We start from the raw sequence: 14304 nt of genomic DNA, 5'->3' as shown, positions 1-14304 counted from the left end.
ATAGACAAAACTATATGACTCAAGGTTGGCCATTTCTTCATTTTCTGCTTTTTGAAAGTCAGTTTGTCTCTTTTTAAACTTGTTTATTTCTGTAATTTTTGGAAAGTTTTCGTTTTGTTTTTAAAAGATGAAATAGGTTTTCAGCTGCCATTCACAAGCACTTCTTTATAAATAACATGTTGTGGTGTGGATAGTCTTTATACTCAAATGAAAACCAGATGACTTTACTTGTAGCTAGATATTCTTACTGTCTTGTTTTTTTAAATTGGCTTCTGAAATACTGGAAGTGCTATAAAATAATTGTGATCATGTGGAATACACTTTATAGAACTAATGGGACTAATTTTTTTTAATGTTGACATTTTTTATATTTGGTATTTGTAAGCCTTTAAAAATTTTTATGCCATTTTTTTTACTTAAAAAAGGAAAAAAGCAATCATCATTTCAACTCTGTACAACAAACATTAGAAATCGATATCATTCCAAAATAGTTGCAAGAAAATTGCAGTTTTATGGTCTACGTCACCACATCCTATAATATGTATTTCCAAGGGGAAAAAAGCTACAGTATGTTGAACACTTGACTGTCACCCATAGTCTGAAAACTCAACAACATGGACTTTTGAGGCAAATCAACATCAGTCACCAAAACTTGTTTAGCTTACTATTGAGGTAAATTTGCAGAATTCATTATTTTATGTTCTAAATCAGTATTTCTTATGTATTCTGCCTCTAGCCGTTTGTCTGTTATGCCTAAAAATGAAATAGTAAGTGACTGAAAATAACTACAGTTTAAAACTGTGTAATGGTTGAAGCCATTACTTAGAGTTAACCTGAATGGTAAAAAAAAAATCTTTCAGGAGTATGCACATTTGATTTCTACTAACTTGAACATATATCTTCTGCATAAATTGTTATGTTTTAGTTTCTTATGTTTAGTATTTAATTTTGAGGAAGTCCAGTTTATCAATTTTATGAATAATGTTTTTGTTGTCCTATCTAAAATCTTTGTCTAACCCATAAAGATTTTTTTCTGTGTATTTTTCTAGAAGTTTTATGGTTTTAAGTTTAACTTTTAGGTCTATGATCCATTCTGTTGGATGTGACTGTTTTTATATAAGGTATATCCTATGAGATATGAGTTAAGTTTCAGTGTTTTGCATATGGATGTCTTATTGTTCCAGAACCATTTATTTAAAGTTAGTCTTTTTACATTGAATTGCCATTACATCTTTGTCAAAAATCAGTTGACCATATGTGTGGTGGTTTGTTTTGGAGCTCTCTATTCTATTGATTTTGTGTTCGTTCTTTTACCGATGCTACATTTATTTTGACTAAATAGGTAGGTAGTTTGAGTCCTTCAGCTTTGTTCTTTCTCTTGTTTTGTTTTCTAGTTCCTTGGCTTTTCCATATGAATTTTTTTTTTTTTAAGATTTTATATATTTATTTGTCAGAGAGAGAGAAAGAGAGCGAGCACAAGCAGGGGGAGTGGCAGGCAGAGGGAGAAGCAGGTACCCTGCTGAACAAGGAGCCCAATGCGGGACTCCATCCCAGGAGCCTGGGATCATGACCTGAGCCGAAGGCAGGCGTTTACTGGCTGAGCCACCCAGGTGTCCCTCCATGTGAATTTTTGAATCAGCTTTTGATATCAGCAAAAAATTCTGCCAAGATTTTGATTAGGATTGTGTTGAATCTATAGATCAGTTTTTTAAGAAGAATTAACATTGTAACAATATTCAATAATCCATGAACACAGCATATCACTCCATTTAGGGTGTTCCTTGCTTTTTTCATCCAGTTTTTCATTTTAGAAATATAAATGATGTTTGTATCTTGACCTTATATTTGCTACCTTAGTAAACTCATTAGATCTAGAAGCTTTTTTTTTTTTTTTAATAGATCCCTTGGGATTTTCCATGTAGAAAATAATTTCATCTGTGAATAGAAACAATTTTACTTTTTCCTTTCCAATCTGTATGCTTTTTATTTCTTTTTTCTTCATCTGTTCCATTGGCTAGGACCTCAGTATGATGAATAGGAGTGGTGAGAACAGACACCTTGTCTCATTACCAGTCATTGGGCAAAGGCATCAGTCTTTCATCATTAATTGTAAAGTGATCTGTAGGCATTTGTATAGATGCTCTTTAAACAGTTTTCTTTCTTTTCCTTATCTGAGGGTTTTTTCCTAGTCATGAATGAATATTAGATCTTGTCAAATGCTTTTTCTTCACCTATTAAGATCATAAAATTTTCTTTTTTTAAATTTTATTTATTTGTCAGAGAGAGAGTGCATAAGCAGGGGGGCATTGACAGGCAGAGGGAGAAGCAGGCTCTCTGCTGAGCAAGGAGCCCGATGCAGGGCTAGATCCCAGGACCCTGGGATCATGACCTAAGCCAAAGGCAGACACTTAACTGACTGAGCCATCCAGGCGTCCCTATATTTTCTCTTTTAATCTTTTAATATGGTGAATATCAGTGATTATTTACTTATTTACTTTAAGAGAGAGCAAGCAAGTGTGAGCAGGGGGTGGGAGGGAAGGGCAGAGGGAGATGGAGATAGAATCTTAAGCAGGCTCCACGCTTAGCGCAAAGCCGGATGCGGGGCTCAATCTCACGACCCTGAGATCATGACCTGAACCCAAATCAAAAGTCAGTCACTTAACCGACTGAGCTACGCATGCACCTCCAAGGATTGAATTTTTATAATAATATTGAGCCACAGTTGGTCGAGTGGCTGAGTCTTGATTTTGGCTCAGGTCATGATCTCAAGGTCCTGGGATCAGGTCCTGTGTTGGGCTCTGTGCTCAGTGGGGAGACTGCTTCAGGACTCTCTCTCTCCTTCTGCCTCTCTCCCTGCTCATTCACTTTGTCTCTCTAAAATAAATAAATCTTAAAAAAAAAAAAGATTAAAAATATTGAGCCAGTATGGGGTGCCTGGGTGGCTCAGTCCTTACGCATCTGCCTTCAGCTCAGGTAATGATCCCAGCAACCTGGGATCAATCCCGGCATTAGGCTGTCTGCTCAGCGCGGAGCTTGCTTCTCCCTCTCCAGCTCCCTCATGCTTGTGTTCCATCTCTTCTATCTCTCTCTGTCAAATAAATAAAATCTTAAAAAAAAAAATACTGAGCCAGTATGTACTAATTGAAAACCACATTTGGTTGTGACACATTATATTTATATATTGCTTTGTTTGTAACATTTATTTTAAAAATAATAATTGAAATAGGTGTTGTTATGATTTATTACTACCGAAATCTTGGAACACATTTCAAAATCAAGCCTCACTTGTTTGTTTATTAATTCAATCAACAAATATTTGACAATTATTATATACCTAAGTGCTGGCAGTTGGAACCTTGGCCAAAATATAGGTCTGCCCTTAAAATAAATTCCTTACTAGAATGTAATAAAATATCAGATCGTGACTATCAGGAACAATAAGCATTATAAGGAAGTGGAGTGTCATGAATTGAGAGGCTAAAGCTATTTTACATATATTAGTCAAGTCAAGACCCTGATGAGGGGATTGTAGAGCAGAAATATGAATGTATTGAGGGAGCCAGCCATCTTATCTGTGGAAAATTGTTCCAGGCTGAGAGAATTGCAAGTACAAAGTCCCTGAAGCAGGGACTTTTCTGGTGTGTTTCAAGAATAGCACCGAGGCCAGTGTTGCTGGAGTGTAGTAATCCATGAAGAGAGATGTAGAATATGAAGTGATCAGGGACCTGATAATGTAGAACTTTGTAGGCCATGGAAAGGACGACTTTGGATTTTATTCTGAACGTAATGGTAACCACTTACTTACTCACCAGGTATTTACTGAGCATCTGCCGTGTGTAAGATACTTTTCATGTTGATGGTAAGCAAGCATACCTTGGAGATATTGTGTGTTCAGTTCTAGACCACCAAAACGAAGCAAATATTGCAATAAAGCAAGTCAGATGAATTTTTTGCTTCCCAGTGCATAAAAGTTATGTTTACACTATACTGTGGTCTATTAAGTATGCAATAGCATTATGTCTGAAAAAACAATATACAGTTGACTTTTGAACAACATAGGTTTGAACCCTCTGCATCCACTTACACATGGATTTTTTTTTCAATAAATACAGTGTTGTAAATGTGTTTTGATTTTCTTAACATTTTCTTTTCTCTAGCTTTAGTGTAAGAATATACTAATATAACACAAAATCTGTGTTATTTGACTGTTTATATTAGTAAGGCTTCTAGTAGTTAAGTTTTGGAGGAGTTAGAATTATACATGGATTTTCAACTGTGTTGGTGGTTGGCACCCCAGCCCCTGCATTGTTGAAGGGTCACCTGTACATACCTTAATTAAAAAATAGTTTGATGTTAAAAACTGTCATCTGAGCTTTTGGTGAATCATAAACACTAATGAAGATCACCATTACAAATATAATAATAATGAAGAAGTTTGAAGTATTGTGAGAATTACGAAAATGTGACACGGAGACATGAAGTGAGCATATGCTGTTGGAAAAACAGCGTTAATAGACTTGCTTGATGCAGGGTTGCCACAGACATTCAGTTTGTAAAAGAGAAAAAAAACACTGTCTGCAAAGTGCAATAAAGTGAAGTGCAATAAAATGAGGGATGCCTGTAGTAATTAACAAAATAGTCGAAAATCCAAGCCTTCATAGATCTTTAGAAATGTTAGTGGTAAGTGTAGTTTATGTAATATGGAGGAAGTCAGAAATGGCAGAGTTTAGAATAATCAATTAGGATACACTGTTATATGTAATGATCACATATTTAAATAATTTTAAAAAGTGGGATAATGCACTTATGTTTAATGATAAAACTAAACATTAAGCGGGATTTATTCCAGGGATACAAGGGTGGTTCAGTATTTGCAAATCAATCACCATGATACATCATATAAAATAAAGACTATATGAACATAATTTAATCTTTTATTTACAGGAGACATCTATTTTCATGAGTTTCTTTTGGTTGCAATGTAGAAAGACTTTCAGGCTGAGATTTTTATAAGGATACACTTGGGAATATAATATAGAGGAACTTCATGGAAATCCTAGAATTGGAACTGTGGAATGGATGGGCTTTCTAGAGACTAGAACCCAAAGTCTTCATATCCAAGTGTATTAGTTATCTATTGCTATGTAACATATTAGCCCCCAATTTAATGTCTTTTTTTCACAGTTTCTATGGGTCAGGAATCTAAGCATGGCTCAGCTGGGTGCTTCTGGCTCGAGATTTCACACAAGGTTGCAATCTGTGTTGGCTGGGGCTTCTGTCATCTGAAGGCTTGACTGGGGGAGGATCTGCTTCTCAGACTGCTCGCATAACTTTTGGCAGGCTTTAGGTAGTTGCTGTCTGTTGGCTGCAAACATGAGTTCTTTGCTATGTGGGTCTTCCAGCTCACAGCATGGCAGCTGGCATCCCAGAGTGAGAGAGGGTGACAAGATGGAACCTAATCTCAGAAGTGATATCCCATCACCTCTCGTGAGTTCTGTTTGCTAGAAGCAGGTCAGCAAATCCAGTCCATACTTGAAAGGATTACACAAGGGCATGAATAACCAGGATATGGGGATTATTAAGAGCATTTTAGAAACTGCCTATTGTACCAAGTAAGCCCTAGAGATCTCACCAGAATTTTTTTTGTGTGTGTTTTATTCTAGTTCTCTACCATAAATGCCCCAAGGCAGTCTAAATGTACATTTTTTTGCTACCAATTATAGTTCTTAACTATTAATATTTATTTTTGCATCTTAGTTTTCCCTTATATTTAGTTTATCTAGGGGCTGAGATGAACTCTACTGCCTCATGATATTTTACCTTGTGCCTCTGCTGTTAGTCACTTTGAATATGTCCCTAGCACCTTGTTCAGATTTTTGAGAGAGAGAAGGTGGGTAGGGAGGGGATATAGTATGTTTTGAATATACCTCCCTCATCTGTGAACACAGTTTTCCTTAGAAAGCAGTGTGGATATCTAAATACTATTGTAGATGTTTATTGAATAGAAGATAATAGAATATTTCTCATAAAATTAGAAAACTTTGAGATATACAGACTTTGAGGAGAGAATTATATAGAAATCTCTACATTTTTTTGAGACATTACACAGTAAAGTATAAAAAAGGCAAACATCTCTTTATAGTCAGTTCTATGCCCATCATGGGGCTTGAACACACGACCTTGAGAGCAAGAGTTGCGTGTTTTACTGATTGAGCCAGTGAGATACCCCCAAACATCTATATTTTTATCACACAGAATTAAGAACCATTAACATTTGTTCATTTTGCATTTAAGTCTTTTTCCCCCAGGTAATAAAGTTTGTAGTTGAAACTCAGCTCCTCTTAAACCACCACTCTTAGTTCTGTTTCATGGAACTTACCTGATGTGCAACTACTGTTACAGATTTGGTGGGTATTTTTCTGGTTCGTTTTTTATTCTTGTAAACACATACACACACACACACACACACACACACACACACACACACACATTTATGTGGTGTGGTCTTGTGTTTGTATTTTTTTTTCCTCAAATCAATACAGCTTTTATTGAATCTTTGAAATATCACAAATAAGTCTGAAAAATCATCTGGTATCTTGCTGTTTCTGTAGCTGGACAACTTAGATCTTATTCATCAGCCTGAATTGTTCCTTTTTCAGAAGCATAGAAAACATCCAAAAATTTTCTGATGTCTTTTTTTTTTTTAAAGATTTTATTTATTTATTTGACAGAGACAGAGATAGCAAGAGCAGGAACACAAGCAGAGGGAGTGGGAGAGGGAGAAACAGGCTTCCCACCGGGCAGGGAGCCCGATGTGGGACTTGATCCCAGGACGCTGGGATTATGACCTGAGCAGAAGGCAAATGCTTAACAACTGAGCCACCCAGGCGCCCTGCTGTCTTTGTTTTTAACTATTGTAGCTTGCTGAATCAAAGCAGCTGAGTTTGATACAAGTTCAGTGTCAACTTTCTTCAAGCATGAACTCATCTTTCTGGACTTGAGATACTGAACAAGAACACCTGGCCTCATCCAAACCCCGAGGATATATTTTTCTCCCAAGAATTTTTTGATTTCGACAGGAGAACCATTCTTCTGAATAACAGTATTGATGGGGAAGTGGGCATACACAGACTTCATCTTGTGATGGAAGTTCAGTGTAATGCCCTTGATCATGTTCTGTCCATGACTATAGATAGTGTGAACGGTTGCCAGTTCTTTTGTTTCCCCACCATTTGTCATCTTGGAACCTCTTCTTTTTCTTTCCAAGGAGATTGAGTTCTTTTTTTTTTTTTTTTAATTTTTAAAAGATTTTATTTGTTTATTTGAGAGAGAACGAGCAGTGGGGAGGGACAAAGGGAGAGAGAGAGAGAAGCAGACTCCCTGCTGAGTAGGGAGCCCGATGTGGGGCTCGATCCCAGGACCTGGAGATCATGACCTGAGCCAAAGGCAGACACTTAACTGACTGAGCCACCCAGGCGCCCTGAGATTGAGTCCTACATTGATGCTCTGGGACCATTCACAATAACAGTGCATCCCTTCAGAGTGATGTTGACATTTTCTGGAATGTTGACAGTCTGATTGCTGAGAATGGTCTTATGGAGCAAAGAGAGCTTGTGTTTGTATTTTATTTATTTGGTAGCATACTGTACCATTAAAAAAAAACCTTTATATTCTTTTTGAGGTTTGTCCATATTTGTATATTTAGATTTAGGTCATTCTTTTTAACTGCTGTATAGTATTCCATCATGTTTTATTATCCATTCTCTTATTGTTAGATATCTAGATTGCTTTGAAAGCATAGTTTGCTGTTACAAACAATGCTCTCGTGCACCTATGACAAATACATTTTCTACATTATTGTCAAATTCCTGAATCAACTTATAGTCCAAATAGATGTGGGAAATCTTATCATAAGTGATATTTCAGACTTACAACATTCTTTTCTTTTTCTTTTCTTTTTTTTTTAAAAAGATTTTATTTGAGAGGAGAGAGAGAGAGACAGAGCATGCGTGGGGTGGAGAGGCAGAGGGAGAGGGAGAAGCAGACTCCCCACTGAGCAGGGAGCCCGATGCAGGGCTCGATTCCAGGACCCCGAGATCATGACCTGTGCCGAAGGCAGATGCTTAACCAACTGAGCCACCCAGGTGCCCCTAAAACATTATTTTCAATTTAGTGATTGGAAAACTGGTCTCTTGCTTTATTAATCTATAACTCCTTCATTACTAGTAAGATTGATTATATGTTTAATGATCTTTTGGATGTCATCTGTGAAGTGTCTGACCAGTTTCCTCATTTATAGGAGTTCTTTATGTATTCTGGGTATGAATTCTTTTTTATTATATATATTGCATAAGTCTTCTCCTAGTCTATAACTTGCTTTTAACCCTGTGTATTTTTTTTGTAACTGCATTAGAGCCTTTGTGCCTTTTATTCCTTTTATCATTCTTGCTAGTCTTTGTAAAGAATCCCCTTTTGGTTTTGTGTTTTCACATAAAAATGAAGGTTATAGAGTTACAGTTAGCACCTGGGACATAAAGTATGGGAGTATGGCCATTTAAATGACTATTAACAATCATGTATTGAAACAAAAATTACGGAGTATCATTCCAGAGTATCTTACAAAACTCCTAATTTTTAATGGTATAAATTTTTTTTCACTATTTAGTCTTCATAATTTTCAATGGTAGACGATTAACTTTTTCAATGAATCAGACTGTATGGTTTTACACTTTTTCTTTTGATAAGATACAATGAAATTTGTTTAATTATGGGATTAATTTTTAGCAGTCATCTGTTACAGTCCCCACTATTTTCCAGGCAGGAGTAACAGCTTTTATAATGATAACTTATGATTATCTGTTTGTGAAAAGGGAAAAAAATATTGCAGATACTTTTTCACGAAAAATTTTTGTGCATTGAAGATTAAGCAAATTTTTGCTATCATATTATTTTTAATAGTTGTGAAATTATACTTTTTTGCGTGTAGTTCAGTTACTTACATCTTCTGATATTATTTAGCTTATTTTAGTTAATATTTATACTGTTCAGATTGTGAAATTTGAGAAATGGAGGTTTTGAGCAGCTTATATTTTATAAAGATAAGTAGTTCTTACTTTGGCTGAAAGTATGGGATTGAGTCACATTTTCAAATATAATTCCCAGATTCCAGGTTGGAATTTTTTTCTTTTGCCTTTCACTAAACATTGTCAAAAAAAAAAAAAAAAAAAGGAATCTTGAAGTACAGTTGAGGTACATTCACAAGTATTTGTCTAATACTTATTGGGCTAGGTAGTGTGCAACCTTAATTGGAGTTTTTGGTATTGGGCCCACAGTCGGAGTAAAGAATAGTTTAGTCTTTGTTGGATTCCTTATGAATTAAGAAAGAACAGAGATATTGTTAGGAGTTGGGAAATAAAGGAGGAGTTTGGTTCCATTCACATTTTAATCAGAAGCATTGAAAATGTTGCCCTTGGTAAAAGTGTAAGCATGAGCCTCTTTCCTAGATATTTGATCATTTATTTTTACATTATTTTAGGTTTCCAGTAATTATCTGCAGGATTCGCCATGACCCCAGCTCTGAGGGAGGCAGCAACAAAGGGTATCTGCTTTTCATCTTTACCAAGTACCATGGAGTCTGACAAGATGCTATGCATGGAAAGTCCAAGAACTGTAGATGAAAAGCTCAAGGGAGACACTTTGTCTCAGATGCTGGGATTTCCAACTCCTGAACCTACTCTTAACACTAACTTTGTGAATTTAAAACATTTTGGCTCCTCTCAGTCTTCAAAACATTATCAGACAGTTCTTTTAATGAGTTCTAATTCTACATTAAATAAATACAGTGAGAATTACAAACAAAGGAAACTAGGGGAACCCAATTGTAATAAGCTGAAAAACCTACTGTGTAATGGCAGCAATATTCAGCTTAGTAAAATCTGTCATTCTCATTCTGAAGAGTTCATCAAAAAGGAACTTCTGTCAGATACCAGAAGCCAGTGCATGACAGATGTACAAATTATTTTGGATTCAAATATAACCAAAGACACTAATGTAGATAAAGTACAACTGCAAAACTGCAAATGGTACCAAAAGAGTGCACTTTTGGATAAAGTTACTGATGCTGAAATTAAAAAGGGTTTATTGCACTGTGCTCAAAAGAAAATTGGGCCTGGCCACTCAAATGTGCCTATTAGTTTCTCAGCTGCTGAAAAAGAGGAGGAAGTGAACGCTCGTTTACTTCATTGTGTAAGCAAACAGAAAATTTTACTTAGCCAGGCTAGAAGAACTCAGAAACATTTACAGATGCTTCTGGCAAAGCATGTTGTTAAGCACTATGGTCAACAAATGAAATTTTCTCTGAAACATCAACTCCCTCAAATGAAGATCTTTCATGAACCTACCACAGTTTTGGATAGCAGTTTACCTAAATGCACTGAAATTAAGCCAGAAGTCAACATGTTGACTGCAGAGAATAAATTGTGGAGTGATACAAAAAATGGCTTTGCACGGTGTACAGCTGCAGAAATCCAAAGATTTGCACTGTCTGCTACAGGGCTGTTGTCTCATGTTGAAGAAGGTCTGGATTCTGATGCAACTGATAGCAGCTCTGATGACGATTTGGATGAATATACCGTTAGAAAAAATGTGGCAGTGTAAGTGCAAAATTATTATTAGACCTTTTACTGTTCTGTGTATAGCCGCAGTTTTGTCTTGATTTCATGATACATTAAAAGGAAGTAGATTTTCTAAAATTTTAGTGCCATAATCTTTAAGACATAAAACTTTGGTGAATTTTTAAAATATTTTGTTAAACTACTGTGCGTGAATATATACATACTATTTAAAAATAAGTTACTCAACTGCTCTATCTAGGAAAAACCATAAAGGGATAATGAAAGCTCTTTAGCTAGAAGTAAGCATTTCTCCCATTCTTGAATAGAATAGGCTATGGACAAGGCTTAACATTTTGCTTAAGTGTTTTAGCCAAAATTCAAAAAATTTAGTCTGCACATGGGGAGCCCACATTGGCTTTAGGCTTTAGGAGTTATCAGTTGAGAGTATATCTAAGTTGATCTGCTCCTTTTTTTTTCCCTTTAACTACAGTATTTATATACTCATTGAGTTCATACTTTTCAGCTCTGGTCTTTACCAACTTAGTCAATTTTTGCTGGATTAATATAACCAAAACAAAATTATAATGTCAGCTATTAGATACCTATTGAATGCTTATTATGTGCTGGACGTTGGGGATTCGGTTGTGGGCAAAATATTCACTCTCTACTCTCTTGAGAATATACTTCAAACAAAACAAAACAAAACAAAACAAAAACAGAGGTAAAGCAGTTTTGTGTATCACATTGTGTTAATACTCCAGAATAGCCCTATCTGATAGAAGTTTTCTGAGATGATAAAAATGTTCTGTATCTGTGTTATCAAATAGACTCATGTGTCTATTGAGCACTTGAAATGTGGCCAGTGTATCTGAGGAACTGAATTTTTAAATTTTATTTAATTTGAATTAAGTTTTTTTAAATAGCCAGCTAGAATATAGTTTTTAATCTAGCTTTGGGGAATCTGTTAATGTCCCTAACTTGATGCAAAATACTGTGTATATATTTTGGGATGAAAAAGTCCATCATTTTTATCAAATTGTCAAAGATGAGTGAGAATTATTACAGAATTAGAAGCTGAACACATTAATTTTTACTAATAAATAGAAGGTCAGTATATCAATTTCTGTGGTAAAGAATAAAATGTAAAACAAAGTGGGCATTTCAGTCTTTTGGTGTTCTGTTATCACTATGTTTGAAATGTGTTTGAATGTGGGAGCTAATACTGAGCACATATTTTTTTCTGGCATTGTGATATTTACATATGATATATTATTTAATCCTTTCAACAACCATGGGAGGTGATTGTTGTTATCCTTATTTAAGAAGAAATAGTCTGCATGGTTAAGTAACTTGCCCATGGTCAAAAAGCCAAATAATTGATGGAGCTAGGATTATTGTCCATGTGTGGAAGACTTCAAACCAATGTTCTTGCTATTGGGCCATGCAACTTTGTCAACCTAGAATTCATTGATGCTTATAGCCACAAGAATTATTAAGCACATGTGCTCTGAAAGAAGTCCAGAAATTTACCAATTTTTATATTTATAATGCTTTTGAAGAAATTTAATTTAATAAAATTTAGTAGATAAATTTAGTAAATTACTTACTTTTTGTTGTTGTTGAGGACAGCTAATGGGCAGGTTTGACTCTTTTAAGCTAGAAACAAAAATCAGAAAATCATGTCTTCCTAGACTATTTTGACCTTCATTAGGATTTTCTTTCATTGATCTCCTATAGTACTTAATCTGCCATACAATTTATCATTAAATCATATTTTGTCCTGTGTGACTTGCTAATATACCTATTAGTCTTAATAACCCAACACCTAGTAAGGATGGAAACCACATTTTAAACCTTAAAAAAAAAAATCTTATATACCAAGCATATGATTACTGATTGGTCAAGACATTTTAAGATTTGCATTTACTCGGGGCGCCTGGGTGGCTCAGTTGTTAAGCGTTTGCCTACGGCTCAGGTCGTGATCCCAGGGTCCTGGGATCGAGCCCCGCATCGGGCTCCCTGCTCTGCGGGAAGCCTGCTTCTCCCTCCCCCACTCCCCATGCCTGTGTCCCCTCTCTCGCTCGCTCTCTCTGTCAAATAAAAAATTAAATCAAAAAAAAAAAAAAAAAAAGATTTGCATTTACTCCTTGAATTTAGTCAGAGAACACTAATTTTAGACATTTATATAAAACATAAATAGGGAGATTCAGACTATTAAAAAAATTTTTATACAAAGCATCAAGCAATATTCGTCTCTTTTCTTGTCAGCTTCACCAGTTTATTGATGAAAATTGAAGTAAAGTAGTCTGGAAAAAAGTTGGGTTCAGGCTTTGAAAGTTTATTTCTCATTCTATCTTTCTTTTTTTTTGTAATCAGTTGGAAGGCTCAGGAACACCAGACATGCATTTTAGGAAAATAAAGAATCTAAGAAGTTTAATATTAAGATATATACTTTTAACATCTTGCATTATTGACCATTTAATATTAGGTTATTAAAGCTCATATCTATATTCTAGATTCTCAGGTTATACTCATCTGATCAATTCAAATCAGTAATACAAAATTCGTATAATAATTATTTGATTTCTTTAGTTCACTGAATTATTTGATAATTGTTTAGGTTTTTATGTTTGTTTTTTGCTATTTGAACTCTTTGCGTTTCTTGATTTTATATACTTCCTGCAAAATTGGATATTAACTTTGTTTTGAATATTTTTACTAATGTGAAGAGATTTCTTGTAGAAAAGATTGTTTCTCAACATTTTATTAATTTTGATGCTTACTGAATTTTGAGAATAACACAACTTTTAAGTATTTGTATCTTTTGATGTAAATGTAAAAATGGTTTCTGTTTTTTTAAACTGGAATTAGTGCTGTTTCAGTTTAAGTTCACTCAATAATTTAATACATTTATTCTGATATAAGGTGTTTTTTAAGTTTATTTTTTATTTTTTCAAGTTTATTTTTCTTTACATTTCTGGAAATTGATTTTTCAAATGTAGATGAATATTTTTATTTATTTATTTATTTTAAAGATTTTATTTATTTGTCAGAGAGCACAAGCAGGAGGAGTGGCAGGCAGGGGGAAAAGCAGGCTCCCTGATGAGCGGGGACCCCGATGCGGGACTCAGTCCCAGGACCCTGGGATCATGACTTGAGTCAAAGGCAGCTGCTTAACCAACTGAGCCACCCAGGCATCCCTAGATGAATATTTTTAATGAATGAAGTTCAGAATTAAACCTTAAACATAAAATAGGTAAAAGTATGCATTTTGTGGACCTAAATTTTTAAGTGAGTGCTAACACAATTAAATTTTTTTTATATCTACTGAATATGAATAGACTTCTCAATTTAATTATAAGGTCTACAATGGCAAATACTACAGTTGACTTCAACTTAATTTTAAGTAACTTAAGAGCAAATACCACTTTTTCTGTCATTGTATACCCACTGCCTAGCATTGTCTACTTTTTAGTGTTTTTTTTTTATATATGTTGACTAAATGAATTTTTCTGTATTTGAATATGCAGTTTTGAAGATATAAAAATTGTGGTTGGCAATCTATGAAATTTCTCTCCATATATGTTTATCTTTTCTTCTTCCATTCTGTAGTTTATTTTTACTTTATTTCCCCCACTTTCTTCCTTTGTCTCCAGTACTAAACTGGCCACAAGATGTATCTTATAGGGGT

General features: G+C 34.8%; 1 protein-coding gene across 6 annotated transcripts in view; it reads left to right on the top strand.

Moving 5' to 3' along the window:
* Nucleotides 1-14304, top strand: part of KANSL1L (KAT8 regulatory NSL complex subunit 1 like) — a 146187-nt gene that overhangs the window by 8657 nt on the left and 123226 nt on the right. For 4 of the 6 annotated variants that reach the window (XM_078071275.1, XM_078071274.1, XM_036098755.2 and 1 more), the window contains exon 2: nt 9536-10652. In XM_078071275.1, the coding sequence (XP_077927401.1) occupies nt 9565-10652 (1088 nt within the window). In that variant the 5' untranslated portion in view covers nt 9536-9564. Of the gene's footprint in view, nt 1-383; nt 673-4923; nt 6408-9535; nt 10653-14304 lie in introns of those variants that run through there. The other 2 variants (XM_078071273.1, XM_078071272.1) reach the window with 2 other exon arrangements.

The sequence above is a fragment of the Halichoerus grypus genome, chromosome 4, assembly GCF_964656455.1.
Source record: "Halichoerus grypus chromosome 4, mHalGry1.hap1.1, whole genome shotgun sequence".
Classification (NCBI taxonomy): Eukaryota; Metazoa; Chordata; class Mammalia; order Carnivora; family Phocidae; genus Halichoerus; species Halichoerus grypus.
The sequence above is the reverse complement of the archived record's forward strand: the minus strand, read 5'-3'. Positions and strand labels throughout refer to the sequence as shown.